This window comes from Mirounga leonina, unplaced genomic scaffold, assembly GCF_011800145.1.
Source record: "Mirounga leonina isolate KUSES-001 unplaced genomic scaffold, KU_Mleo_1.0 Mir_201, whole genome shotgun sequence".
NCBI lineage: Eukaryota > Metazoa > Chordata > Mammalia > Carnivora > Phocidae > Mirounga > Mirounga leonina.
The window spans coordinates 29,116,479-29,143,654 of record NW_023270504.1 but is presented as its reverse complement, the minus strand read 5'-3'; the positions used below and the strand labels follow the sequence as shown (position 1 = coordinate 29,143,654).

Genomic DNA, 27,176 nt, shown 5'->3' with positions numbered 1-27,176 from the left:
TTGGCAAAAAAAAAAAGTGGGGAAATTAATGATTAATAAAGGCAGAATGGGGGCATCTGGGTGGCTCAGATGGTTAAGTGTCTGCCTTCAGCTTAGGTCATGATCCCAGGGTCCTGGGATCGAGCTCAATATGGGGGCTCCTGGCTCAGCAGGGAGCCTGCTTCTTGAACCTCTCCCTCTGCCTCTCCCCCTGCTCATGCTCTCTCTCTCTCTGTGTCTCAAATGAATAAATAAAATCTTAAAAAAAAATAAATGCAGAATGTTATACAGCCATAATCTTTAGAAAAAACGATCTGGGGCGCCTGGGTGGCTCAGTCAGTTGAGTGCTGGACTCACGATTTTGGCTCAGGTCGTGGGATCGGGTCCCACGTCTTGCTCAGCACAGAGTCTGCTTGGGATTCTCTGCCCCCCCCCGCCCCCGCTCTCTCTCTCAAATAAATAAATAAAATCTTAAAAAAAAAAAACCAAAACAGAAAGAAAGGAAAATGATCCCAACTGTCCTCAAAGGATTGAAGGCTAGATCATGGAATCAATGGTCTTTAAGGCACCCTCTTTTCAAAACACTCCAGGTGGGGTGGGGCGTAATCACCTGATGACGTCATCTATTACAGGTGTGCCAGTGTTGTAACGTGTCCTCTCTCAGGGCTTCTAACAGAGGCAGTTTCACGGCGTGAATAACCTAACATCATATTTAGCACGATGCTACCTCCTCTTCTCCTGCCCCACAGCAAATAGGTGGATTGGAAATAAAATCACGCAGGCTGAGACAGTGGGCTGGCCAATACCACCCAGCCAAAAAAAATAATACATGTCCACAGGTCTCGGGACTAAAAGGCACTGGGTTATGGGCAAGTTGTCGAATATGCAGCCCAAATTTAAAATTTTCACCCCCAAAGAACCATGCTACTATGGAGTCTCAGCATAAGCATTTACTCAAGGTAATCTTGAGCATGTTAATTAACCTCTCTGTGCCTCAGTTTATTTACCAGAAGAAAAAGAATCTTTCAGATCCTATATAAGTGAAAGGTATCATAGTAACTCTTATTCACATGTTTAACCACTTCCTATAAAAGTTTTCTAAAGCAGTGTTTCCTAGAGTGTGTTCCTCAAAACACTAGTTTCATAGAATATTAAGAGATATTTCATGGGGGAAAAAAAACAAGGCAGGAGACACATAGGTTTGGTACCTGCTGAGCTAAACCAAGTTAAACAGCTCACTACAGAACTTCTCAGAACCTTTCCTATGTGAATGTGTATTTCCAAGAAGTGGATGTAGTATATAGTTTTTATGCCTTATTTAACAACAGACTCCTTTCTTCCTGGAATACCCTATGAGACTTGCTGTCCAAGAAAGTTTGGGGAGCTTATCTTTAAGAATGATGTGGATGTGAAAGTCATGTGGCTTTCCTGAGTTCTGTTTTTCTCACTTATAAAATGAGGACAATGATACTATCTTACAAGGTCATAAAACTGATAAGGGATGATATGCAAAAACCAGCACACAATAGGCTCAGAGCAAATGGTCTCCTTCTCTAAAGGAAGAAAACTGAATGAGCCTGAAGACTTTTTTTTTTTTTTCCAAATTAGGTGAAAAAAATTCTGGGGGGGTAAGGGGGAGAGAGAGAGGGCAAGAGTGCATGCAAGTGGTAGGGGGTTGCGGAGGGGAAGATGGGCAGAGGGGGAGAGAGAATCTTAAGCAGGCTCCAGGCCCAGCGCAGAGCCCAACCTCAGGGCTCCATCTCTTGACCCTGAGATTCTGACCTGAGCCGAAATCAGGAGTCAGACGCTGAACCAAATAGCCACCCAGGTGCCCCTAGGTGAAGATTTTTAATTATAATCACTAGAAGAATATTTTCTGTGGTCTCTGGAATTATCTGTGAAAACTATGTTTTGACTGTCTCCAAGAACAGGGACAGTTACAAATCCCTTACCTCTGAGAGCCAGGGGACAGGCTTATTCCATTTCAGGTAGCTGTAGTTACCACTCTCACCTCGCTCCACGTCTTGGTCCTGGCAGAAGAGTGAAGAATGAACTGGGTGGGAATATTAGGATTGGGGGCCCCTTGAAAGTGCCAGTGGGGAGGCAGAGGGCCAGAAGACCCTGCCCCTGGGGAAGCTTATCAATATAAGGGACACTCCCATTTATGATTCACCCTGTATCCCTCAGAAGGACACCCCCTTACAGTTTCGTCAATGCATACTCTCCTAAGGTTCTTTTACTTTCCTGAATTTTCTGTCTTCCCATATGGAAAAAAAATTTTTTTCTTTCTTTTCTTATTTTTGGAAAAATAATTTCTAATAGATCAGTGTTCTGAGAACAGGAACTTGCCTCAGTCTTCATCTACATCCCCCCCAGGACTCTGCCCAGGTCTGTCACTCATTTGTCCGGACAAGTGGAAGCCCCCTGGGGACATCACAGCCCTTCCCCTACCCAATATGCACGTTCATGGGTTCAGTTTGGTTCTGCTCCAGCCTTGGAGATCCATGTCTCTTCTAGGCTCAGAGGCTCAATCTTAGGGTTCCAGACTGAATTAGAACCCAATTTCCCCAATTCCCATCCAGAGCTCCTCCTACCTCCCTAGGGACCACTGGCCCAAGAGACACTATAGAAAAAATGCTCCATTCCAAATCTGTCCCCCAGCCATGTGCAGCTACCTCATCATCTCTCTTAGCAGTGAGCATCTGGGATTATCACTAAGGCACCGGCCTAGGCCTCAGGCTGCAGAGACGCAGGATGTGATGGTTCTGCTTTAAGCCCTTTAAGATGGCCCTTTAAGATGAAGGCCACATGCCTGGAACAGTTCAATTCTGGGCCTCTTGAGCTGCCTGAGGGAGGCTTTGAGGAGGGCAGGATGGACATCTCTACCCACCCAGCTAACGAGATCCTGTGATGTCCGAGTACAATTCCAGGAATTCTCTCCTTGAGCCCTCTTACCACAGAAAAGTAGGGGATTCCCTTAAGGCTATAAGGTCACGGACATGTGAGGACCCATGTTAATGCACTAGTAGAGAAAATGGGCTGGCCCCACCACATACCTTGGAGCCCAGCCTCTGGGGATGATAAAACTGGAGATTTGGATCCACAGCTGGAATGTTCCTGTTGGCCAGAGCCTTGGCCAGTTCTCGCCAGCTGCCATATCCTATGGAAGGGACCGAAGAGAGAAAAAGGTCAACAGAACATGAAGACCTCATAGGTCTGTAAGGCTTGGGGGGAATAAAAGAGTTAAGCTTCTTCCCTTGTGAAGCTCTTCATACCACTTCCTATGGTGTGCATGAAGTGGGGGGAGGGTCGGGAGATAGTTGCAAGCTTGGCCAAGGTCAGTAGCACAGAGGGAGAGGAAAAGAGCTCCTAGCACATTAAAATTTTGCTGTCTTCCATAATCGGAGAAGGAGCCAGGCCAGGTGAAGACGAAACACGTCCATTTGTCCATGGAGTGTGTGCAGCACCATAAGCTGACTCTTCCCCAGTTGCCTTTTGAGGCTGATTTCTCCCCAAAATTGCTGTGGGGAGAAAGTTGTGAAAGGCAGTGAAACTAAGCTTGCTCCCTTTCCAGCTCCGTCCCCTTCGCACCCAGGGAGAAACTGTTGGGGTGCCAGCAAAGAGTCAAGAAGCAGAGCTCTGTGCTGAGGGTGAGGCTGCGAGAGTCAAGGTTCAGGGGTCAGCACAGCCACGCACTGAGGGGTCAGAGCCCCCCACGTGTCAAGGGGGCCACTTGGGCATGACTGTCAGACTTTGAATATGTGAAACCAAACCACTACCGGCCATGAACCCAAATCATAGACTATCAGGAGCTAGGCTAGCAGAGGCTTTCAAGATCATCTGGTCCTCATTTCAGATGACGAAAATGGGACCCCAGCCGGCCAAATGACTTTTCTCGGCTCATTCAGCAAATAGCGACAAGGCTAAGACTGGCACTCAAATGTCCAGATCCCCCACTGGGCTACTACTCTGTCTCCAACAGCTCCATCAAGATGCTCCCAGCGTGGTGGGTGCTGCACAAAAGGAGTTAGACTCATGCTCACTGACCGCTGGGAGCCAAGAGCTGACCCAGAGCAGATGTCATGAACCCCGATGTGAGCCCAGTCGAGACACAGCCAACCAGACACAGAGGAAAGAGCACAATGCACGAATGTGGGCCGACAAAAGGTGGACACCACCATTTTGTGGGAATGTTGATGTAACTGACTCCAGGAGGGGGATTGTGGTAGGTAGGGAGATGCTTTTCTTCCAGTTCTGTTTGGTGTGGCCCTTTAGTGCTTACTAAGCATCTCACAGGAATGATCTCATCTGAGTCTTGTAATACAATTCTTGTGAGAGGGGCGCCTGGGTGGCTCAGTCGGTTAAGCATCCGACTCTTGATTTCGACTCAGGTCATGATATCAGGGTCATGAGATCCAGCCCTGCATCGGATTCCACACTCAGCACAGAGTCTGCTTGAGGTTCTCTCTCTCTCTCTCCCTCTGCCCCTCCCCTGCATGTGCGTGCGTGTGCCCCCCCTCAAATAAATAAAATAAATAAATAAATAAAAGAATCTTGTGAGATAGGCCAGGTCTGATTACCCCCATTTTACAGATGGGGAAAGAGCAGCGCGGAGTTTAAAGTCACAGAGTGACTTGTTTTGAAGCCAGGATCAGAACAGAGAGCCTCCCTGTCTCATGAACCAGTGTTTTCTCATTCTGCCTACATTTTCTCCTGTGGGCACTTTTTCACACAAACTTTGAAGAGTCCCGGGGCAGAGGCCTCAGCTGGGGATCTGTGCCTCTGGGTTTCTGCACAGACATTAAACCTCTGCTCATGTTATGTTTATGGGGACTTCTGCAGGTTTATCCCTCTGCCATCAAGGTCTCTCCTGTTTCCATGGCTGGCCAGCTGGCAGGCAGGAACAGGTCAGACTAGTTCAGTGCAGGGGGATGTCCTGGGGAAGCCAGATTCTGGCGCCAGTGAAGTGAGGTGAGGATATGGGAGGGAGGAAGAGAAAGAATGCTCCCAGACCTACACCCTGCATTTCTGGATGAGCTCAGGAGAGAGCTGTTTGTTCATCTGTTAATCCCGACTCAGACACATCTTATTTAAGAGCCCCCGCCCTTCCCAAATCCAGGGAGCAGTTGGCTAGTGGTTGGGGAGCTCAGGCGCCTGGGTGATGAATGAGTCACATGGTGGGGTGGGGTGGGGAGGCTCAGCTTTGCTTCTGCCTCTGAATGATTGGGTCGTCTCTTCCTTGACTTCGCTCTTACAACTACAAGCCATCTATTTCTAGACAAAGTTGTGAGGAAATAATCATAAAAATACTACTTCCCCTATCCATGGGAGTTACAGTTTGTCTCAGATGCAATTCTTTCTCATAGACTAGTTTTAGTTCCAGAAAAATTCTTTGACTCTTGGAAGTCACACCAAAGTGAGACAACCCAAGGTCAGTGAACTATATCACTGGCATTTGCTGGAAAGTGATGAAGACTCTCTCTTTGATGAAATTTTAGACAGGCTCTTCTGAACCCTCCTTCTGAGTAGGCCTTGTCCTTGGGCCCTGTGCTTGGCTGGCCCAGCCCGGTGTTGAAGAAGAATCCTATTAAGTCTTTTTAGTAGGAATCCCCACCACTTTTGATACCTGATCAATTCTCCATCTTCCCACCCTTGTATAAGTCCTCAACCCGCCTTTGGTTTAGAATACTGTTAGGCCAGTTTACCCGGATATCTCCTCTTGGTAATTTTCCATCTCCTGGCCCCCTCACTCTGCTTGCTGGCTATAAATCCCCAGCTGTCTTTGCTGTATTCCGAACTGAGTTCAGTTCTCTCCTGAGGTCTCTTTCCTATATCATGATAGTACTGAATAAAATCTGCCTTTATCACCTTTAACTAGTGTCTGGCTCTATTTCTCTGTATAAGAAGATAAGAGATGGTTCTCTCAGTAAACAAGCACAAATCCACTGGTGGGGATTGGGCGGGGGCAGGGGGGAGGAGTGATATCAGTGAGGTTAAACCCAACCAGGCCCTGCACCTGGTCCCAGGTGTCGAGATGGCTTTGAGATACTTAGAGACTGGGGTAGTCAACAGCCCAGGCTTTAGTAAGTTCAGGAGTAGGAAATTCCCTTTGCAGACTTCAGAGTAGAGGAGCAAGACAAGCAAGGCTTTAGAGTCAGACCTAATTGTCTATCTACCACTTATAAATGGTGACTGCTTAAGCAAGTAATCTGACACACTGTAAGTACTCAGTAAGCACTCCTTCCTCAATGAGTTTGGGGTTCCAGACCTGGGAGTCAGATATGAGTTCAAGCCCCTTTACAATCTTGTAAACCGCAAACGGCCAGTAGTTCTCTTACTCTCCTCTCTCTCTGCTTACTGACTAGAGAAGTAAGCAGACTGTGGGCCAGCAGGGACTCAGCGGAAGCAGAGCAATGGATGACAAACACCTCTTGTCTGTTTCTCGGGTATTACTCTCCGTTCCTCCCCATTGCCCATCCATCCCCCCTGTGAACATTCACTGAGTGCATATCAGGCATCAGGCAGTGTGCTGGACATCTGGTAATTCCTCTTCCTGTTTCTTTGCCTCTGCATTAACCCTGCCAATGGATCCCCAGGCATTGCTCAGCCTGCTGGGGGAACCTGGAGCTAAAGAATGTGCTGATTCAACTATTGACACTTGTCACTTGCCCTCTGATAAGTGAACTCCTCCTGCTCCTGGCCAGACCTCTCCTCCCAGAGTGCCAGCTGCCAGGGCCTGTTTCTCCTGCAACAGGTGTCACATTTGTGCCAGGAGACAGACACCCCGATCTCAGGTGACAGATAAAGCACCACCATGGGCCTCACATTCTGCCCTCACAGAGCCGGGCTATCAAATTCACCATCAGCTGGAATTTTGCCAACATCTCTCTTCAGTGCATGTGAACTCTTCAAAGGCCTGAAGATGATCATGTTGGCTCTTTGCTAAAAATATGGGATACATATATCCTTTGGTGCTTTTTTCAAAGACTCTCACGTACATTATTTCACTGGATCCTTACAACCTCCCCATGGACTGCTGTCACCTCCATTTTAGAAATGAAAAAACAGAAACAGACAAGTGAAATCATCAGCCCAAGGTCACACAGTGAATAAGATAATCCACGTAAAGGACTTAGTACCTGGCACATAATCAGCAATAAGCAGGTTGCAGCTTATTTTATTATTCATCACAATGTGGCAGGTCTGAAACTTGCATTCATTTCTCCTGACCTCTGGCCTGATTCCCTTGGCAGGGTGTCATGTGGTCAACAGGGATATTTACACCAGGAGGAAAGGAAGTCCCTCGCAGTTTGGGCATCTTTTGGATAGATTTTTAAGTATAGCTGACACGCTTTGCTCATGGATTGGATAGGAGGAGAGGAATCAAGAATGATTTGAAGATTCTGACCTGGGCATTTACTTAAGCAGGGGAACCTAGTCTGGGGTGTCCCCAGGAGAGGTGGAGCTGAGAGTAATGTCAAGTAATGCAAGACGGGAAGACTGACCTGGACCCCACTCCAGGGCAGTGGGAAGGTAGGGCTGAAGGAGGAGCCTAGGAGGGCTGGTCCCACCGGCTCCATCAGATGTAAGGGACCCAAAGATCCAGGGTGAATGCAGAGGATTTGCTTAGAAGTCCAGCAGCTGTCCAGAGAAGAGGTGATGAATCCAGAGGACAAGAGTTTGCCGAGGGAATGCGAGGCTGGGCTACCCAGGACACGGTTCCACAAATGTCAGCAACCAGCACTGAGTCCTCGGACAAAAAAGCAAGACTGTGGCTCTGTGGCTCTGACCTTGGAGTGCCCTTTAGGGCCAGGCACATGTCCTCAGCAGAACAAAGCCCCTATGTCTAGAAGCCAGCAGGGCCTGGACCCCCCTCCTCTTCCCCCCACCCCCCCACCCCCGCCAGAAATCTGTGGTGACACAGCCAGTCAGGGATGAAACCTGGGACTGTCACCTGGGAGGAAGTCCCTGTGGCAAACAGAAAGCTCCAGGGGCAGAAACAGAGCTGTGTGGCTTAACCTTTCCTTCCCAGCCCATGACACCATGATGCAAGAGAACTTATTATTCACGTAACCTTACCAGTTAACATTGATGTGTGAGGCATAGATACATATATATATATATATATATATATATATATATATATATATATATATACTCATATTAAATGAGAATATTTCAGGAAAACAAGGCTTAGAGGTTAAAAATCTTGCTGAAAGTCAGAGGTCGTAAGTGAAAGAGGACCAAAGCCTGTGTCCTTAATTCTACTAGTCTCTACTGAATATACTTGAGAAGTTCTGTCCACCTCTACCATCACCATCACAATCACCTGGTGTCAGGCACTCATTTAGTCACCAAACTATCCGCTCTCTTACCTCCCCCTCACCACCCACACCTGCCAACGCCCCAACCTCTGACTATACTCTTTTCTAACTTGGCCACAAACACCTCTCCATATAAGCCAAAGAAAAGCAAGAGGGAGTGTGGAGACCCAAGTATCCCAAAACAGCTGAAAATTGGACGTGAAAGCATCTTCACACAGGCCTGCTCCCCTCTTCCTGGTTTCTGAGCATCTTCTTTCCCAACATGAGGGTAAACAATCCAGCATTGTGTCTGCCAACAGGGGTTGGCCCAGAGGAAGATTAGAAGTGGTTTCCTCAGTCTGCTCACGCTCCCTCACAGCACAGGTATGTAATGTGGGTAATGAGGACCAGGAGAGAGGTGGGGTCCAGGTGTCTCCCCAGCCCCTCCTTGACGAGCCTCTTCCCCCACTGTCCCCACCCCCACCCCCAAGCTGCTGCCACTCAGAGCGGAGCTCAGGAGCCAGAACAGCCCCCTGCTCCCCAGCTCCCTGCCAAGCTAGCACCTGAGCTGCTGTAATGGTTTTGGCTGCCGGCAGGCTGAAGCTTGCCAGCAAGACGCAAGGGACTGTCCCTACTGCCCTGTTGGGTCCCACCTAAAGGGGGCCCAAAAGAAGGCATCAGAGCTGTGCCAAGTATGTGCTTGTACATTTCAGCTCTGCTTTCAGTACTTCCTGTTCACGCAAACATCCAGACTCAAGCATAAAACTTTAAGGGGATAGTTGAGGAGAGGAGCTAGAGAGGGCAAATACTCTTTCTATGGCGCCGCCGCCACTCCGGGAATGTAGGGTCTGTCGGCACACAGCCTAGCTTGTAACTTTCCATTCCCTGAGCCATGGATTTGATCGGTAGAGGCCCCAGAAGGTTTGGCCAGGTCCCAAGGCACCTCTAGGATATCGTCATCGTCATTATTATAAACAAAAACAAAACCAAAAACCCCAACAACATGTAAGGCCCCATTTGCTAGTCAATGTCGACAGGACAATTACAGCCACAAATACAGTTCTGTCCAAGGCGAATTCTGACTGAAGACCCTTGATGCAATCAATGGGATGGGTTCAGGAAAATCTACAGGTAACAGGGTCCAGGACTTCTAAGACTGAGCCAAGCCAACTGAAGAGGTGTTTTCATCCTCTGGTGGACTTGACGAGGACCACTTAGGTAGTTTTAAGGTCCCTCAGATCATGATGGAAGCCACTAGGCTTGTCGTTTCCAGTCTTCTTTCTGGACTGGGACACAGACAAACTTCTGAACATGGAGGAAAATGGGGGACAATCCTTTCCCTCCCTGGCATCCTTTCAAAGAGGATGTTTAGTGGTGCTTAAGAGTAAGCAATTAGCAGGTTGGGAAAGAGTGAATAAATGAATCAGTGAACCAACAAATCAGCAGGCATGTATTGAGCACTTGTTGTATACTAAGAACTCTGCTAATTGCTGCAATAGATAGAAAGGTACAAATTGAGGGGCACCTGGCTGGCTCAGTGGGCGGAGCATGCGACTCTTGAGCTCAGGGTTGTGAGTTCGAGCCCCTGATGGGTGTTGAGATTACTTAAAAGTAAATCAAAAAAAGAAGAAGAAGAGAAAAAGACATGAGAACCAACACGTCTGTGGACTCGTGTGTGTGTTCTGGCACTCACACCTGTGTGCACACTCAGGGCATGTACAAGCCAGTTCTGCTTTATGCAAACAGACCCACATTAGACAGCTAGGCTATGTTGCTTGATGATTTTCCAGACTTGCAGGAACCTCAGGCAAGACGCTCTGCAAACCATTCTGGGATAAGGGAACTGGTCTTCAGGGTCCCAAAGAGTTCAGGAGAAGCAGCACAGGAATAGGAAAACCTTGGTTCTGTAAAATGGCAATGGAGTCATTTCAGCAGAAATATCCCCAGGACGCACCTGAAGGTTGACACTGCCTACTTCCGGAAGCCCTGACAGGTTGGAGCCATAGTGGAACAATAGCCCAGGAGCTAGTCAAAAGGCAGTGCTCTTTCTTCTACTTCTTTTCAGGCGGGAGGAGGGAGCAGTAGAGGCCCAAGATCCCAGAACACTTTCCCAACTGGGTGGAGGTGGCCCCACCCCCACTTGAGGGAGAGGAGTGGTTTCCATAGTTAGAGGTCTTGGGGGACCTTCAGGCACACAGAAGGTGTTCTAGAAAGAAAGAGTTGGAACCAGAAGGAAAAAAACGAAGCCTGGAAAAAAAGACTAGGAGGGGAAAAGAGCTTTGAAAAAGAGAAGAGCGAGTCCCACCCAGCCAGCTAATGAGACAAGAGGGGAGAAGTGGGAATATTTGATAATAACTATGTTAACTATGAAGATTGTGGGGTTACTACAGTGAAATGCCAAAAGAGATCTAGGAGGGGAAGAGCACTGTTGACAAAGCCCTCCTCCATGCATTAACCCACTCAACCCACTAAACAGGTTAGTACCAAGTACATTTAACAGAGAAAAACCACAACAGCTAAGATCTGTGCACTCGTTCAGGCCAGTTAGCGTGCTAATAAGCATTCATTCATTCTATCCTTCCAGGTAGATATTAATATTATCCCCATTTTACAGATGAGAAAATTGAGGCCATGGGCAGTGAGGAGGGTACATATCTGCCCAAACCTCACAGACTCTAGATGAGAGAGCTATTTTCAAACCCAAGCACCTGACTCATTAAAAAAATTTTTCTTAACAATTATCTTACACACACCCTTTTGTTTGCTGAGTAAAAAAACAATGGGATCCAAATGAAGCCGGAAGAGAGAGGAGCCAAGAAAGTTTTCTAGGGCCACACAAGGACTGGGTTTGGGGACAGAAGTCAGGAGCCACACCTTCCACCCCCCTCTCCACCTGATGTCTCCTCTTAGAACAACACACTTTTTTTAAGCATCTTGTTGAGCCCCCTTCTCTTTTCTGCACCAGGCCTGAAAATGAATCAGATGCATTATCTGATCTGATGGGCTGCCAACTGCTGGGTTTGGGAGGGCTGATGAAGATGACTTGCCAACACCAAGCTGGGGTTGTTACGACCTGTTTGGGGGAAGGAGAGGTGATAATGGGACAGGGAAGGCATGGATGACAAAAGAGAGGAATTCAGGGACTCTACTTTCCTCCTTTCCACAAAATATCCTGTAACGCAACCTCACAGGTTGGACCAGCTGATGATAGAGGCCTGGGTTCTGTGTTTGCCCCCATCCCCGCATCGCCATCCCACCACAACCAACCCAGCCCATGTTTTACATCAGAGCTCTTTCACACTCTTGGTCTCATTTTTACTTTTACCCCCATCCCGGGAGGCATTTCTGTGTGGCTGAGGGGACACAGAGACCCACAGGTAGGTTAACAGACTTGTTTAATGTCTAACAGAAGCCAGTACTAAAGCCAGGCTGGAGCCTAGCCTTTGATTCTTGGCTCAGGGCTGCGCATCATGGCACGGTGCGGATCTGCAGCTGCTGGAATTCAGTGGCACTCTTGATGGGAGTCCACACGAGGAAAGGGCTGGAAATTAGCACTGTGCTGGCGGGAGCTAGGTCTTGTTCATCATTGTATTCCCACTGTAATAAATCAGCGGAAATTAGCAGTTTTAACACATCTCTCCTTCAGAGAGGGGTTAAGCTACCTGGGCCTGATTTTATATTCCCATTGTAGAGATCAGGCACTTCACGCATACAGAATGACTGACTGACTGATGGGCTGAATGATAAGGAGGGTGACAGGAGGGGCCTGGTATGTTTATCATCGTAGAACTATTTAGGGGTCTTCTGGCCACAACTCTGGGCTAGGGCCTGAATGAACTGACACACACCGGCCCTGACTTCTGAGAAGTTAACCCGCTGAAGGCTTTCTCCATACCTGTGGGCACTCAAAATGGCACAACCCAAAACTACCTCTAAGAAAGCTCTCCTAGGGCCCTCTGTCTCTCTTTTTAAAACTTTAATTTCCAAATCGGGGGGGGGGGGGTAAAATATAATTAACATAAAATTTACCATCGTAACCATGTTTAAGTGTTTCGTGGCATTAAGTACATTCAGTTGCTATAAAACCACCACCACCACCGTCTCCAGAATTTATCATCTTCCCAGACTGAAACTCTGTCCCCATTCAACACTAACTCCCCATTCCTCTCTGCCCCAGGTCTCTGGCAACCACCATTCTACTTTCTGGCTCTATGAATTTGACTATGCTAGATACCTCATACAAGTGGAATCATGTAATATTTGGCCTTTTGTGTCTGGTTTACTTAGCATCACGTTTTCCAGGTTCATCCATGTTATGGCGTGTGTCAGAATTTCCTTCCTTTTTAAGGCTGAACCATAGTCCACTGAATGAATAGGACCACATTTTGTTTCCCCATCCATCCATCAGTGGACATTTGGGTTGTTTCCACCTTTTGGCTAATACAACTATGAACCTAGATGTACACGAATCTGCGTGAGGCCCTACTTTCCTTTCTTTCATAGGGCACTCTCTTTGAAACAACTAAAAACTTTGTTCATTCTTACAGAGATAGGCCAAGGGGTCCAGGCTGCTGTCCTCACAGCAGAGACATGGTGGCAAACTTCTTGTTCAATGGAGAATACAAGAAGTCTGGGGACAGTGAGTGGAAGGAGGAGGAGGGGTGGGTGGGTGGGATCAGGTTGGAGCAATCCCAGCCAACAAGTTAGGAGGAAAAGCAGAACTTCTGAGTGGGCGCAAGGTAGGGGTTTCCCTAGGAACCGTCCGAGTACACTAGCCTATGGAGAAATTAGCAGCTTTACACATCCTGGCTTCAGAGAGAGGTTAAGTTTCCTGGGCCCCTAGAAACTCCAGCTCAGTGCTGATGCTAGTCCTCAGTGAGATAGGTACAGAAACTAGAGTAAGCACTTAGAACCTGTTCGAACATCAACATGGGATAGTGGAGTCATCTCACCGAACATGGTATAGATCATTTTTGGATGTTCTGAATGCTGCATCCTGGCAAAATGTAGTATGACCACATCAGTCAGTGACAGACTAGGAACTAAAACCAAAAACTGGAAAAACTGGTCCTTCACTACAGTTTGTTCCAGTTAGCATCATAGACCTGCCTGTCTTCCTTCCTTCCCTCTGTTGCTTCCCAACTTAGGCCAGAGGTCTGGAAAAGACTGGATCACAGAGCCAGAGGGAATGACACAACCAGGCCCCAGAAAGGCCAAGAACCAGGGTAGGGAATCTCAGCAGCCAGCCCAAGACTCTTCTCCAAACAGCTTCTGTGTGTCTCTGCTCAGAATTCAAATTCCCAGGAAAGAGAATCTGAGTGGTTTTAGCTTGGGTCCGCTGTCCCCGCGGTGGTGGACGGATGGGGCATGTTGTGTGGAGTGAAGGTGAGACCCCTGCGGCTCTGTTAGAAGAACAGGTGGAGGGAAGGGGCAGACATAGCATGGGGATTTTCTGAATCTTCCATGTGAAAATAGCTTAGCTCTCAACAATTGACTTTTATTCCTTTTTTAAATTATTTATTTAAAGTAGGCTCCACACCCAACTTGGGGCTTGAACTCATGACCTTGAGGTCAAAGGGTCACATGCTCTGCAGACTGAGCGAACCAGGAGCCCCTGACTGTAACTCCTAAGACAAAAGTGGAATTTCGGGCGCCTGGGTGGCTCAGTCAGTTAAGTGTCTGCCTTTGGCTCAGGTCATGATCTCAGGGTCCTGGGATTGAGCCCCACATCAGGCTCCCTGCTCAGCTGGGAGTCTTCTCTCTCTTCCTCTGCTGCCCCCCCCCCCCCCAACTTGTGCGCGCGCTCTGTCTCTGAAATAAATAAATAAATCTTTAAAAAAGTGGAATTTGTCGGAGAGTCATTATATTTTTAAAGCAGGGGCACATAAAATGCAGAGATAGCTAAAAGTACAAGAGACACACACATGGAGTTAGTTCTGCAATACTTAAGAGACTTTACAGAATATGTAAAAGATGGGAGAGTTGATTGTTTAGGATGTCCTCAGGAAAAGTTCCAGACTCATACAGAGAGACAATGTTCAAAACACATTTTCTTGGAAAGAGAGGTAAAATAATCAATTTGTTGGAGGCTTTGAAAGTGACACTCCATCGAATTCATTTTAACCTCAGTTTTAAAGAAAGAGAGAGAGAGAATTAAGAGTTGTTGTCGTGTGGGGGAGCTTAGACATCACCACTTCTGGAGCCTCAACGTAGATCACCGAAAGCTTGAAGAACGGGGACCTGCCTAAGGTAGCAAAGCAAGTTAGAGGCAGAACCAGGACTGGAATCCAGGTCTCCTCTCTTCTGGATCAGGAGTCTTCCATTCAGACCAGAGAACTACTGCTAATGCGTGAGGTTGTTCCCAGGTTGTGGGCCTGCTGAACAGACACACAGCAGTATCGGGGTGCTGGATGTAGCACTTTGTCGTTTGGAATCCTAGAACTGAGCACAGCCGCTCTTGTGGAAACGGGGACGTGCTCTAAAGAGACAACCTGGGGGGGCGCCTGGGTGGCTCAGTCGTTAAGCGTCTGCCTTCGGCTCAGGTCATGATCCCAGGGTCCTGGGATCGAGTCCCACATCGGGCTCCCTGCTCTGCGGGAAGCCTGCTTCTCCCTCTCCCACTCCCCCTGCTTGTGTTCCTGCTCTCACTATGTCTCTCTCTGTCAAATAAATAAATAAAATCTTTAAAAAAAAAAAAAAAGACACAACCTGGGGAACAAGTTTCTCTGAGTTTCTGAGAGCCTGCTAGTTTGGGTCCAGACCATTCCAAATCCAGAATCTATGACTGTTTTCTTTCTTTTTTTTTTTTATTTATTTGACAGACAGACACACAGCAAGAGAAGGAACACAAGCAGGGGGAGTGGGAGAGGAAGAAGCAGGCTTTCCGCGGAGCAGGGAGCCCAATGCGGGGCTAGATCCCAGGACCCTGGGACCATGACCTGAGCCGAAGGCAGACACTTAACGACTGAGCCACCCAGGCGCCCCCAGAATCTATGACTGTTTCATAAAGGAAGGCTTTTGAGCTTTTCCGAAATAGAGGCTGTATCACGCTTAGCTTTGACCCTCCTGTAGGCACACATTTAAATATGGAAGATGTTCAATAAATAATTAATGGATTTCACTGAAATAACTTTGTTTTTATTATGTTTTGTTCTCTAATTATTTTTTTAAGTTTTTATTTATTTGAGAGAGAGAGTGCATAAGCAAGGGAGGGGCAGAGGGAGAAGGACAAGCAGACCCCTCCACTGAGCAGGGAGCCCGATGTGGGACTCGATCCCAGGACCCTGGGATCATGACCTGAGCCGAAGGCAGACGCTTAACCAACTGAGCCACCCAAGTGTCCCTGTTCTCTTATTATTAAAAAATACTTAACCTATAACTATAAGCACATTAAATACTACTTTGCCATGCTATCTATTAACACTCTACATGGAAGGAAAAAATGCTCTTTTCTCTGGGTTAACACCTACTTTTAAAATAAATGGACAAATATATCTGGGAATAGGAAAAAATTTAGACTCAATTAGAAAAAGGCTGAGTAGGGGTGCCTGGGTGGCTCAGTTGGTTAAGCGACTGCCTTCAGCTCAGGTCATGATCCTGGAGTTCTGGGATCGAGTCCCACGTCGGGCTCCTGGCTCAGCAGGGAGCCTACTTCTCCCTCTGACCCTCTCCCCTCTCATGCTGTTTCTCTCTCTCTCTCTCAAATAAATAAATAAAATCTTAAAAAAAAAAAAGGAAAAGAAAAAGGCTGAGTAGAAGCACCAATAGCTCACTTGATATTATTTGTCTTCTACCTTCACAAATAAGAATCTGCTACCTGGACTGCAGTGTCATTATTATAATATCTACTTTAGCTTAGACACTATTGGTCATAATATAATCATTCCATCAATATGATCATATGATCATTCCATCAATACCATACAATTTCTACCAGTCTACTCTTATCTTCACAAATGCAATAAAACATTGACTCTTAGGACGGCTGATTAAACTATTTAGTATATGGTTTTCATATCCCATACAATCAAAGCACCAGCTCTATGTCTACAGGGAAAAGTACAATAAGTAGAAAAATGAGTATTTGATTAAATCAACTGGTTATCTGATGTGTCAGTGACCATATTTTCTGAACCCCAAATCAGTATATGCGGTGTAACCAAGGCAACAGAATGTTTGAAACAGTTAATCTTTCCTGGAAACTCAAGCCAAACAGTCACATTGTTTATTTGACACTAAATTATCAGTTTTACAGACCTCTATTGTCCTTAGCCTCACCAAATTTGCTAAATTCACTAGTGAAATGGCCAACCATGACTGATCCATACAACTCTATCGAGCCCATTTATAGCCAGATTAACAAGAGGACTGCCTAAAGATGCACAAACGCTCAAGGGGATAAAAGGTCATTCTGAGGCCCTCCATCTCCCACCTTGCCTGCCCTTGACCCCCCACCCTCCAACAATTTCTTCCAGCACTCCCATTCCCTGAGCCAGCAGGCCAATCTACCACCATGCCTGGACACACGTGACTGGTGGCCCAAACCATACACAGAAGTGGAGAGAGCACAGAATCATGGCTAAGCCAAATATATTTTGAAATCCCCCCACACAGAGGACATATGGAGATGGGGGGAAAGCCAAAAACATGAAAGTGACCAACCTGGCAAATCAAAGAAAACTTTCAGCATTATCACGAGCACTACTGGAAGTTTAGTGAGTGGCTCAACTTACCCACTCTTTGCCAAGTAGACTGTGCTAAGAAGCCAGTCACTCAACCTGAATTTGCGTGCCTGATCTGGCTCAAAGAACCTCAGTGAAACAACCAATCAACAAGGTCTGGTGGGAATCAAAGAGGAACTCAAGGAGAGCTAAAGAGATGAGCTGATAAAAACTGCTCAGAAATCGGGCAGACTACTCTGATCCTTTACCAAAAAAGGAAAAAGTAACAGACAGAGCGCTTTGGAGAAGCCGATGCTACAAGAAAGCTCCGAAGATTAAAAAAGCAAGAGGGAGACTTATTACCCTGAGCCCCGTGCCGCTAACAGTTTAATATTTCCCACCTTTCCCATCTGTGTGACTCTCATTTTACCTGTGTGATGCCCGAATAGTTTTGGGAACATTCTTTTACTTGAGTACTTGTGAAGACAAGTGAGGCTCAGAGAACTTAAATTATTTTTTGGCCTCCTGAGCATAAACTTTGATATTTAATGACCTGTGATAGTAGTCGGTATCCCGGTAATACACAAAACCCTTGGGAATCTATTAACTGTTTAGCATTCCTGGGTCTTAGGGGAATATGCTTTCCATCTTTCAAAGAGCCTGTTGTAGGCCGTTTGTGGAGTAAGATGCAAATATTTCCTTGAGCGGGTGGAGGCAGCGAGCTAGGTCTGCCCAGAGCTCACCACCGGACAAAACAGATCCGGATTTCTCACAAAGCCGGCACAGTCCACTACTGGTTTTGAACTGGCTTCTTGGATCTGTTTATTAGAGTTATAATGGTTGCACTAAATGGCTTGTAGCGGGAAGGAAGCTTTAAAAGAGAGACCTGGGGACGGAAAGAGGCAGCTGCACGAGCAGTCCGTTAACTAGGTTTCCTGAGCATCTAGGACGGAGATGGTGCTGCCTGACCTGGCTCTGGAGGGCGGCTGACCACGTATTTGTTAAAGAACCGTGTTTGGAGTCAGAAAGACCTAGAAATGAATCCTGGCCCTGCCACCTTCTATCTGTGTCACCTATGGCAAGTCCCTTCACCTCTCAGAGCTTCAGCTGTCTCATCTCCCTGCTCCCCCCAATTCGGTTAGAAAGATTAATTCAGTCCATGAATGAATTAGGCAGCTCCTTGATTGTGGTACCAACTACTTACTGATTAACCAACCACTAACTCTGCCGGGCATTTTACATGGGTTAATTTCCAAGAGAACCCTGTAAGGTAAGTACTATTTCCCCCATTCTCCTCATAATAAAATTGATGTTTAATGAGTTTACATGATTAAGAGTTTACATGATTTGCTCAAGATCCTATAAATAGCTGAACTGGGATTCAGACTGGTTCTATTTGGTTCCAAAGTCCACAGTCTTTCCACTGCTGCCCAGTTAATCCTCACTGCCACCCTGCACAAACCAGTATTCTGGAGACCCATTTACAGTAAGGAAATGGAGCCAAATGAACCAGCCCAGGGCAGGAGTGAGAAGTCACCGCCAACAGCTCTGCCATCTCTGCTAATGTACCCCTGAGCTGGATTTTCACACCCAGGTCTGTATTACCACCACCACCCCTGCCCCACCCCGTGCTTTTTTTCCATGACATAACTGCTCTACAGATGCAGGATGGGTTTGGTAACATGACATGGTGCACAATGAATCACCAAATAAGGTTCCTGTAATGTTGAGAGGAGGACCTGGCAGTCAGGGAAGACTTCATGACAAAGCAGGTCCAGAGTGTGCTTTGGGAAGGAGGTGGAGTTGCTGGGTTTGGGAATGGAAGTCTGTCACTGCCCCAAGGAGACCTACAGATTTTACAGGGCAATCTGGATTGTTTCCATTTGCCCTCTCCAAGCCCCACCCAGTTCCCTGACTGGAACCCAGAAGCTTTTTTCTGAAATAAAAGTAGCATATGAACACCATCCTCCCCCAAGATCACAGTACAGACGTTTACGGAGCAGAAAGTGACCATCCCCTGTACTCCCCACTCTCCTCCCTCAGGGCCACCCCTCAGTCCTTTTGCTAGATGCTCCTCATTTGCCCATCTTTACCCACCATATAACTTACCTTGGGGCTTAGTCTGTGGACTACTTCTTTTTCCAATCTACACTCTGACCCTTGGGATCTCTTCTGATCTTTTTGAATACCATCAGTCTGCCATGCCTGCCTTAGTTTTAGCCCTGACCCTCCCTGAACTCCACATTTATTTATCTGATTTACTTACTCACTTCCCCACCTGGAGATCTGAGAGATATTTCAAACTTAACAGGTCTTGACTTTTCCTGCCAAACCTGCTCCTGCCCATCCTCCCCATCTTCCCCATTTTAGTGAATGGCGACTCCGGCCTTCCAGCTGCCCAGGCTGGAAATCTGTGAACCATTCTCGATTCCTCTCCCCACATCCCAATTCATCAGCAGGTCCTGTCAGCTATACCTTCAAAAACTATCCCAGATCTGCCTACTCCCGACCCCTCGCCTTCTACCGCCCCCATCAGACCCATTCTCCTCTAGTCTCTGAACGCACACCCTCATGCCTTACAGTCTAGAACAGGAGTGACTGCACTAAAATGTAAGTCGGGCCATGTCAATTCCCTGCTCAAAATCCTGCAAATGCCTTCCCAATACACTCAAATAATAATCCAAGATCCTCTGGATCACCTAGGAGTAAAGTTTGCTGGGGACGGCAGTGTTATTAACAGCCAGGACTCACTTTTCCTATCAAAAGTGTCCCAGTTTGGACAACAAATGATACAGTCACCCAGCTAAGGAGGCCCTATAGATTAGATTAAATCCTTGCCCTGGTCTCATCTCCTATATCTCTTTATCATCATTCCGCTCCAGCTGTGCATTGCTGTTTGTCCCACATGCCAGGTACACTGGACCTCAGGGTCTTTGCACTTCCTCTACCTGAAACACACTCCCTCAGGTATTTACATGGCACACTTGCTCTCCTCACTCCAGTCTCTGCTCAAATATCAGAGGCCTTCCTGATCATTCTACCTATACAACAGATGCTATCTACCCCCAGCCCATCTTTCTCCCTTACCCTGCATTATCTTTCTTAATAGCACCTACATATAGCTTGACATATTATGGCTGCATATGTATAAAATTTGTCTTCTCCCTACATGTATTTTGTTCATTATGGCTAGCACAGAGTAGACACTTAGAGAATGAATGATGTCACTGTTAACAGTGTCCATATACTTCCACACGAGGGTTAAAAGCAAGAACTCTACGGGCAGACGCGATGGTATCTAGCTATGTAAACTTAACCTCTAAACTTTGGTTTCCTTCTCTAAAACAGTGATACCAGTAGGATTTACCTTATTGGAGTTATTATGAAAAACCAAATGAGAGTAGCATATAGTAAGTGCTCAATAAATACTGAAGAGAATACTAATAGTTAATATATTTACATTGACTATGTGCCAGGCAGTGTGCTAAGCATTTTACAAATATTGTCTCACTTAATTCTCATAAAAACCCTTTGAGATAGGTACTATTATTACTTCCCTTTTATAGATGAGGAAATTGAAATTCAAAGAGGTTAAGTAACTTCCCAAGGTCACACAGCTGGTAAATGGCAGAGCCAGGATCAGAACCCAAGGTCTCTGGTTCCAACGTCTGTTCTCATCCACTATTCTGCTTTGATTACAAACTCCTTCTATTGCATAGTTCCTTGTTTCCTAAAAATTCCAAGTGTTCACCACAACAAGTGAACTCTAGGGACATATTTTTTAAAAAGTATCTCATCTCCTCTATCCCTCCCCACCATAACTAATGTTAATAGTTAAGTAAACATCCATACCTTTCTACTTGCTCACACACTAATAGAATTTATTAATAGTTTTTTTGTTTTAGAAAATAGGTTCATATTGCATACATATTACTCTGCAACTTCTTTTCTTACTCGCAATCACAGACATTTCTCTGGGTCAAAACATATATATATATATATTTTTTTTTTTTTTTGACAGAGAGAGAGAGAGAGCTAGAGAGGGAACACAAGCAGGGGGAGTGGGAGAGGGAGAAGCAATGCGGGGCTCGATCCTAGGACCCTGGGATCATGACCTGAGCCGAAGGCAGACGCTTAATGACTGAGCCACCCAGGCACCCCCATGATTCATTTTTTTAAAAACAGCTGCAAAAATATTCCATAGTATGGCTTTAGCACAATTTCGAAAACTAGTTTCCCACTGATAGAGAGACATCCAATTGTGTCCAAACAATGCTTCAAGCACGTATGGGTGCTATGGTTTCTACAGATCAAGTTCCAAAGTGAGATTGGGAGGTAAAGTGCATTTTTAAAATGTCAGTAACTGAATATTACTTTTTTTTTTTTAAGATTTATTTATTTATTTGAGAGAGAGAGAGCACAAGCAGGAGGGGCAGAGGGAGAAGGAGAGTGAATCTCAAGCAGAGATTGAGACACGGGATCTCACGACACTGAGATCGTGACCTGAGCCAAAATCAAGAGTCGGATGCTTAACCAACTGAGCCACCCAGGCGCCCCTGAATATTACTTTCTAAAAAGGTCTGAAAACAATTCACATTGTCACCAGCGTTATTTGCAAGTTTCCAGGCAACTTCATCAGCACCACATATTAATCTTAAAAATTTTTGCCAATCTGATGGGAGTGTACATTTTTAAAACATAGATGGCCTTATACTATATACATCCTATCCTGCAACTTGCTTTTTTCCCCTCAACAACAGTATCATGGACGTCTCTTTAATAGCTTAAAAATGTTGCTGTTTATATCATACAATTCACCTCTGTGACCTGGAGCATATTTCTTTCCCACCTGGAACAGTTGATCTATGACTGAAACGGGGATTACAATGTTGACCTTCCTGCATTGACCAGAGAAGGTAGAAATTATTTCAGAACAAGTACAGAAGCACTCCATACCCACTAGGATAGCTATCATCAAGACAGACCATAACAAGAGGCGAGAATGGCAAGGATATGGAAGAAACTGGGACCCTCATATAGTGCTGGTGGGGATGTAAAATCATGTGACCTCTTTGGAAAATGGTCGGGCAGTTCCTCAAAACATTCAACATAGAGTTATCATATTTCTACTCCTTGGTATATGCCCAAGAGAAAGGAAAACATCATAGCAGCATTATTTATAATAGCCCCAAAGTGGAAACAACCCCACCATCCATCAGTTGACGAATGTAGTATACTCATACTATGGAATATTATTCAACAATTTAAAAAACTGAAGTACCAATATCTGGATGAGCCTAGAAAACATTGTGCTAAGTAAAAGAAGCCAGACACAACCTATCACATATTGTGTGATCCCATTTTTATGAAATGTTCTCAATAGGCAAATCCAGAGAGATAGAAAGCAGAGTAGAGGTTGCCAGTGTGGGGGGTGAGGGAAACAGGGAATGACTGTAAAATGGGTACCGGGTTCCTTTTGGGAATAAGAGTGTTCTAGAATTAGAGGGTGATGATGGTTGCATCATCCTTGTGAATATACTAAAACCATCGAGTTTTATACTTTAATGAACAAATAACACCCCTGCGGCCTTTTATTCTCCCTTCCCACCCCCCACACCAGCATCTCCACTCCCAGTTTAATTATCTTGATCCCTAGAGAGCAGGCAATAGGTTTCTTTTCAAAGCTGCCTAGGTAGTGTTTGTGCACTGCCCCTCCCTCACAGACCCAAACCCCTCCTCTTTGTACCCAGATCGTTTACTTATTAAACCAATTAGATTAAATGACTCATGTTGCACCCTTGGACATGAGGCGGGATAAACAGCTCACAAAAGAGTCTGACTTGCACTTGAAAGGGCCTGCTCCCCTCTCCTTACCCGTCCCACCCCCTGCCCACCGACCCCCACCCAAGTTGTTTCTCAGACTGCTGGAAGAAACCTGAGGATAAGGGGGCTGTTGCTACCCCTACCTACTGTGCTCTCTCACCCCCAAGGAAGGCCACACCAACCCTTCAAAGAGCTGACACAATAGTCTTCTTTATTTCATTGCTTACAAGGCCAGCAGGCAACCAGCTCAGCATCTGGGCAAATGTTTGCAGAGTTCCCAGTTCTTCGAAGGCTGGTCATGTGCAAGATTGCCAGGAGGGTATCTAGAGCTCTCTTGCCTGCCCTTTGCTGCCACATCTTAGCCTCAAACAGCGGTATCCCACTTTGGGTGCTCCATCCCTGCCCAAACTCGCTTGAGTTGAATGCCCTGGAGATGACATGCAGCTAACTCCTGAAGTAATCTGGATGTAGGTGGAAAGTAAGGGTCACGGTCTAGATCATTTCTCCAGGCTCTAAGACTGGTGAGTTTTCAGTTCAACCAAACACAGACTAAATTCTCTAGGTCCTGGAGGGCAACAGAGGTCTGTCAAACAAAGTCTCCATCTGCAGAGAAGACTCGGTGGTCCAGAAGGATGAGAGGACTGACACATAATCATTTTGATATCATGTGGCAAGGGATGAAATAGAGCACAGAGGCTCTCCAGGAGTGTGGAAGAAAGGTTTCCCGGTGCCCTCTCCTTCCTGCTCCCACCACCCCACCCACAGTGTACTTCTCTGCCCCTGCACCCTCGGGCACTGGCAGGACACCCATTATCAAGGCTGTCAGGAGCTTCTCTAGGCCAGGGTTAGAACCACCAGCTCTGCTCTCACACTTCTTTCCAAACACCACCTCGGAGGCATCCCTCCTGACAGCCTGGAATCCAGGAGAGGTGTGATTTGAGTCAGATCCTGTCCTGGAGTAGAATCACATCCTCTTGCCACCCTCCCACCCAGGCATTTCCGCCTTTGTATATTTATAAGACTCTCTTAAAATAGGTCCCAGCAAACAGGAGCAGAGACCTGATGGGGGTCAATGAAATCAGCATTTGGGAGAGTGAAGACTCCCTCCTGAGAGTAAAGTTGCTATTTTTTCTCCTATCCCATATCCGGGTTTCAGTATCATCCAAATCCCCCAGGAAGCCTCCCCCTGCCCCCACTCAGGGTTGCTTCCTGAGTTTCTCCTGCCCTGGAAACCTCCCTCTCTCCTGTCCTCTCAGTGCAGATAAGTCTCCTAAAACAGTGACCCCAGGCCACCTTCTAATGCTCACTTATTATTATTATTATTATTGACAGAGAATGGTGTGAGGGCGAAGGGGGAGGGAGGGGCAGAGGGAGAGAGGGAGAATCCCAAGCAGGATCCACGCATGGGGCGGGGCTCAATCTCACAACCCTGAGATCATGACCTGAGCTGAAATCAAGAGTCAGTCTTAACTGACTGAGCCACCCAGGCGCCCCTAATGCTCACTTACTAAGCAATTACACTTTGCAAAGTACTTGTCGGCTGTCATCCCTTTTGCTCAACAAGCACATCCACCCACTCCTAAATGGGGTCCGAGTTCCATAAAGGAAGGGGAGAAAGGGACAGCGGAAGGTCTGTGGGTGCAGGTGTCCTGGACCTACACCATCTGCCCCAGGCAAAGTTGTCCAGCACCTCTGAAGTGTTGGAAAGCAGGCAAAGATGGGGAAAGCAGTATCACGGGAGTGTGTCCCAGATACCTGCAGAGACTGGCAGAGATTCTGTGTTGGGTGAGAAAAACCAGCTGAGTGTGTTGTGTCTACACCTTTCCCAAGTGGAGCAACTCCCTTGCAAGTCATTCGGAGCCTGGCGCCTCTGCCCAGCTCGGGTAGTCCTGTCCACCGCCCTAGGCTGCATGGCTCCTTTCTGAGAAAGGACTGATTCTATTTTGCAGTGTGGGAAGCCTGCTGGGGGGCTCTGTGGAATGAGACAAAGAGGGCTGTCTAGGTGTTTCCTTCCTCTGGCTTAAGTATTGAGTCAGAGAAGGTGTCCTGGGAGTGTGTTTTTCAGCCCAGGTCGGGGGAGGACAGCCCTGGAGCTCTGTCAGAAACGAGGGGTCTGAGGCGGAGAACAGGGGGCCTGGATGGTGGTGAATGTTTAAGTCGGAAGGTGTGAGGCAGATCAGAGGCTATGATGTTCCCAGGGACGTCTGCAGAAAACCAAACCTCAGTGAAATAGGCGAAACGTTAAAATTAAACAGTTGTTTCAAAATATGTACTAGCCCTTCTGAGGTGACAGAAACTATCTGTGAAGGATGTGTAAGCTTTGTCTTCATCAGCTCATATTAATGGGATGTCCAGCCTGCACGGCAGTGGAGTGAGAGCAGACGTTCTGCCCCCACTGGCTATGGGACCCCAGGCTACATGATTTTTTGGATCTTTCTGGTTATAATTGATAATCATCAGAAATCTCCCACACAGGTTTATACCAACCTTCTACTCAAGCACTCCTGACCGGTGGCCACCAAGCCATTGCTAGAAATAGCCAGGGACGGGGAATGTTCTGCCTGACAAGGTAGTTGCCCCACTGTTGGTTCATATCGTTAACGAAATTCTTGTGTTTTGCAGGGCCTCCCAGAACAAGCCCTTCATGGGAAGGGGCTTCAACCAGAAGCGTCAACTCTCGCACCCGCAGAGGCACGTGTGGGGTGCAGGGGGCACAGGAGACTTTCTCTGAGCTCTGTCAGTCCACTTCCACCAGAGTTCTCTGCCTCTGAGCGTGTCAGAACTCTGAGACAGCAGGAAGTGTCTGTCTAATTCACAAGCAGCACCTAGGCTCCGGGACACTGTCCAACAGGTGCTCTCTGCCAAGGCCACTGTAAAATGATGGCATAGAGCCCTGCCGTGGCGATTTTAAAGGGGGGCAAGGCCTCACTCACTAACCCTGAAGCACTTCAAAACATACGGTTATGTGAAAAAAAGGTGCCATATAATGTTACAAAAGTGAAGTGATCTAAAAAAAGTGGTTTTTTTTAAACTGTCACAGCCAAGAAGAACCTAAGGAGACCTAAGTGAATATAATGTGATGATGTGGATGAGATCCTGGAACAGCACAAGAACATTTGAAAGGGAATAAGAATAAAGTACGTACTTTAGTTAATAACAATGAATCAATATTAGTTTATTAATTGTAACGAATGTACCATACTAATGTTAAGACATTACAGAGGAAAATGGGTGTAAGGTAAATAAGAATTCCCTGGGGGGCACCTGGCTGGCTCAGTTGGTGGAACAGGGGACAACTGATCTCAGTGGTGGTGAGTTCCAGCCCCACCTTGGGTGTGCAGCCTAAAAAAAAAAAAAGAACTCCCTGTACTATCTTTGCAATATTTTGTGAATGTAAAACTATTCTAAAAGAAAAGGTTTATTCAAAAATGCACTTACGTCAGGGCGCCTGGGTGGCTCAGTTGGTTAAGCATCGGACTCTCGATTTCAGCTCAGGTCATGATCTCAGGGTCGTGGGATGGAGCCCCATGTCGGGCTCTGCACTCAGTGTGGAGTCTGCTTATCCCTCTCCCTCTTCTCCTCCCCCAGCTCATGCTTTCTCGCTCTCTATACATAAATAAATAAATAAAATCTCTTTTTAAAAAATGTACTTATGTCTACGAATACAGGGGTTTATATGTGTACATGTATCATACAAGCACAGAGGAAACTCTGGAAGGCATATTAAACTTTTTATGGTTACCTCTGGGAAGACACGGTTTCCATTATACACTTCTAAATTTTTTTTAGCATTTTTAAGGTTTTATTTATTTATTTGTGAGAGAGAGAGCGCGGGGAGGCGGAGCACCAGGCAGAGAGAGAAGCAGGCTCCCCGTTGAGCAAGGAGCCCGACGCAGGACTTGATCCCAGAACCCTGGGAGCACGACCCGAGCCAAAGGCAGACACTTAACCGATTGAGCCACCCAGGCATCCCTACACTTCTAAATTTTTATTTTTATTTTTTTTAGAGGTTTTATTTATTTATTTGACAGAGAGAGACACAGCAAGAGAGGGAACACAGCTGGGGGAGTAGGAGAGAGAGAAGCAGGCTTCCGGCTGAGGGAGCCGGATGCGGAGCTTGATCCCAGGACCCTGGGATCATGACCTGAGCCGAAGGCAGACGCTTAACGACTGAGCCACCCAGGCGCCCCCACTTCTAAATTTTTTAAAAATGTATTTGAGTAGCAGAGATAGGAATGAAAATATAGGAGAATCAAAACTGGAAGAGCACGGGGCTAGGTGTCAGGAGGCCAGGGTTTTGGTCCTTGTTCTCTCGCTAGCTTTGTGATCCCAGTGACCCTCTCAGACCGCTGGTTTTCTCACCTATAAAATGATGACATTTAGGGGCATTCCAAATGTCACCCTCTGTGAT

The 27,176-nt window shown here is 46.6% G+C and overlaps 1 protein-coding gene across 1 annotated transcript in view; it reads right to left on the bottom strand.

The window, feature by feature from the left end:
* B4GALNT3 (beta-1,4-N-acetyl-galactosaminyltransferase 3) overlaps window positions 1-27,176 on the bottom strand; it is an 88,540-nt gene that overhangs the window by 20,438 nt on the left and 40,926 nt on the right. The window contains exons 2-3 of the mRNA XM_035027855.1: window positions 3,036-3,139; window positions 1,932-2,009 (exon numbers count right to left, since the gene is read on the bottom strand). Coding sequence (XP_034883746.1) covers window positions 1,932-2,009; window positions 3,036-3,139 — 182 coding nt within the window. The remainder of the gene's footprint in view (window positions 1-1,931; window positions 2,010-3,035; window positions 3,140-27,176) is intronic.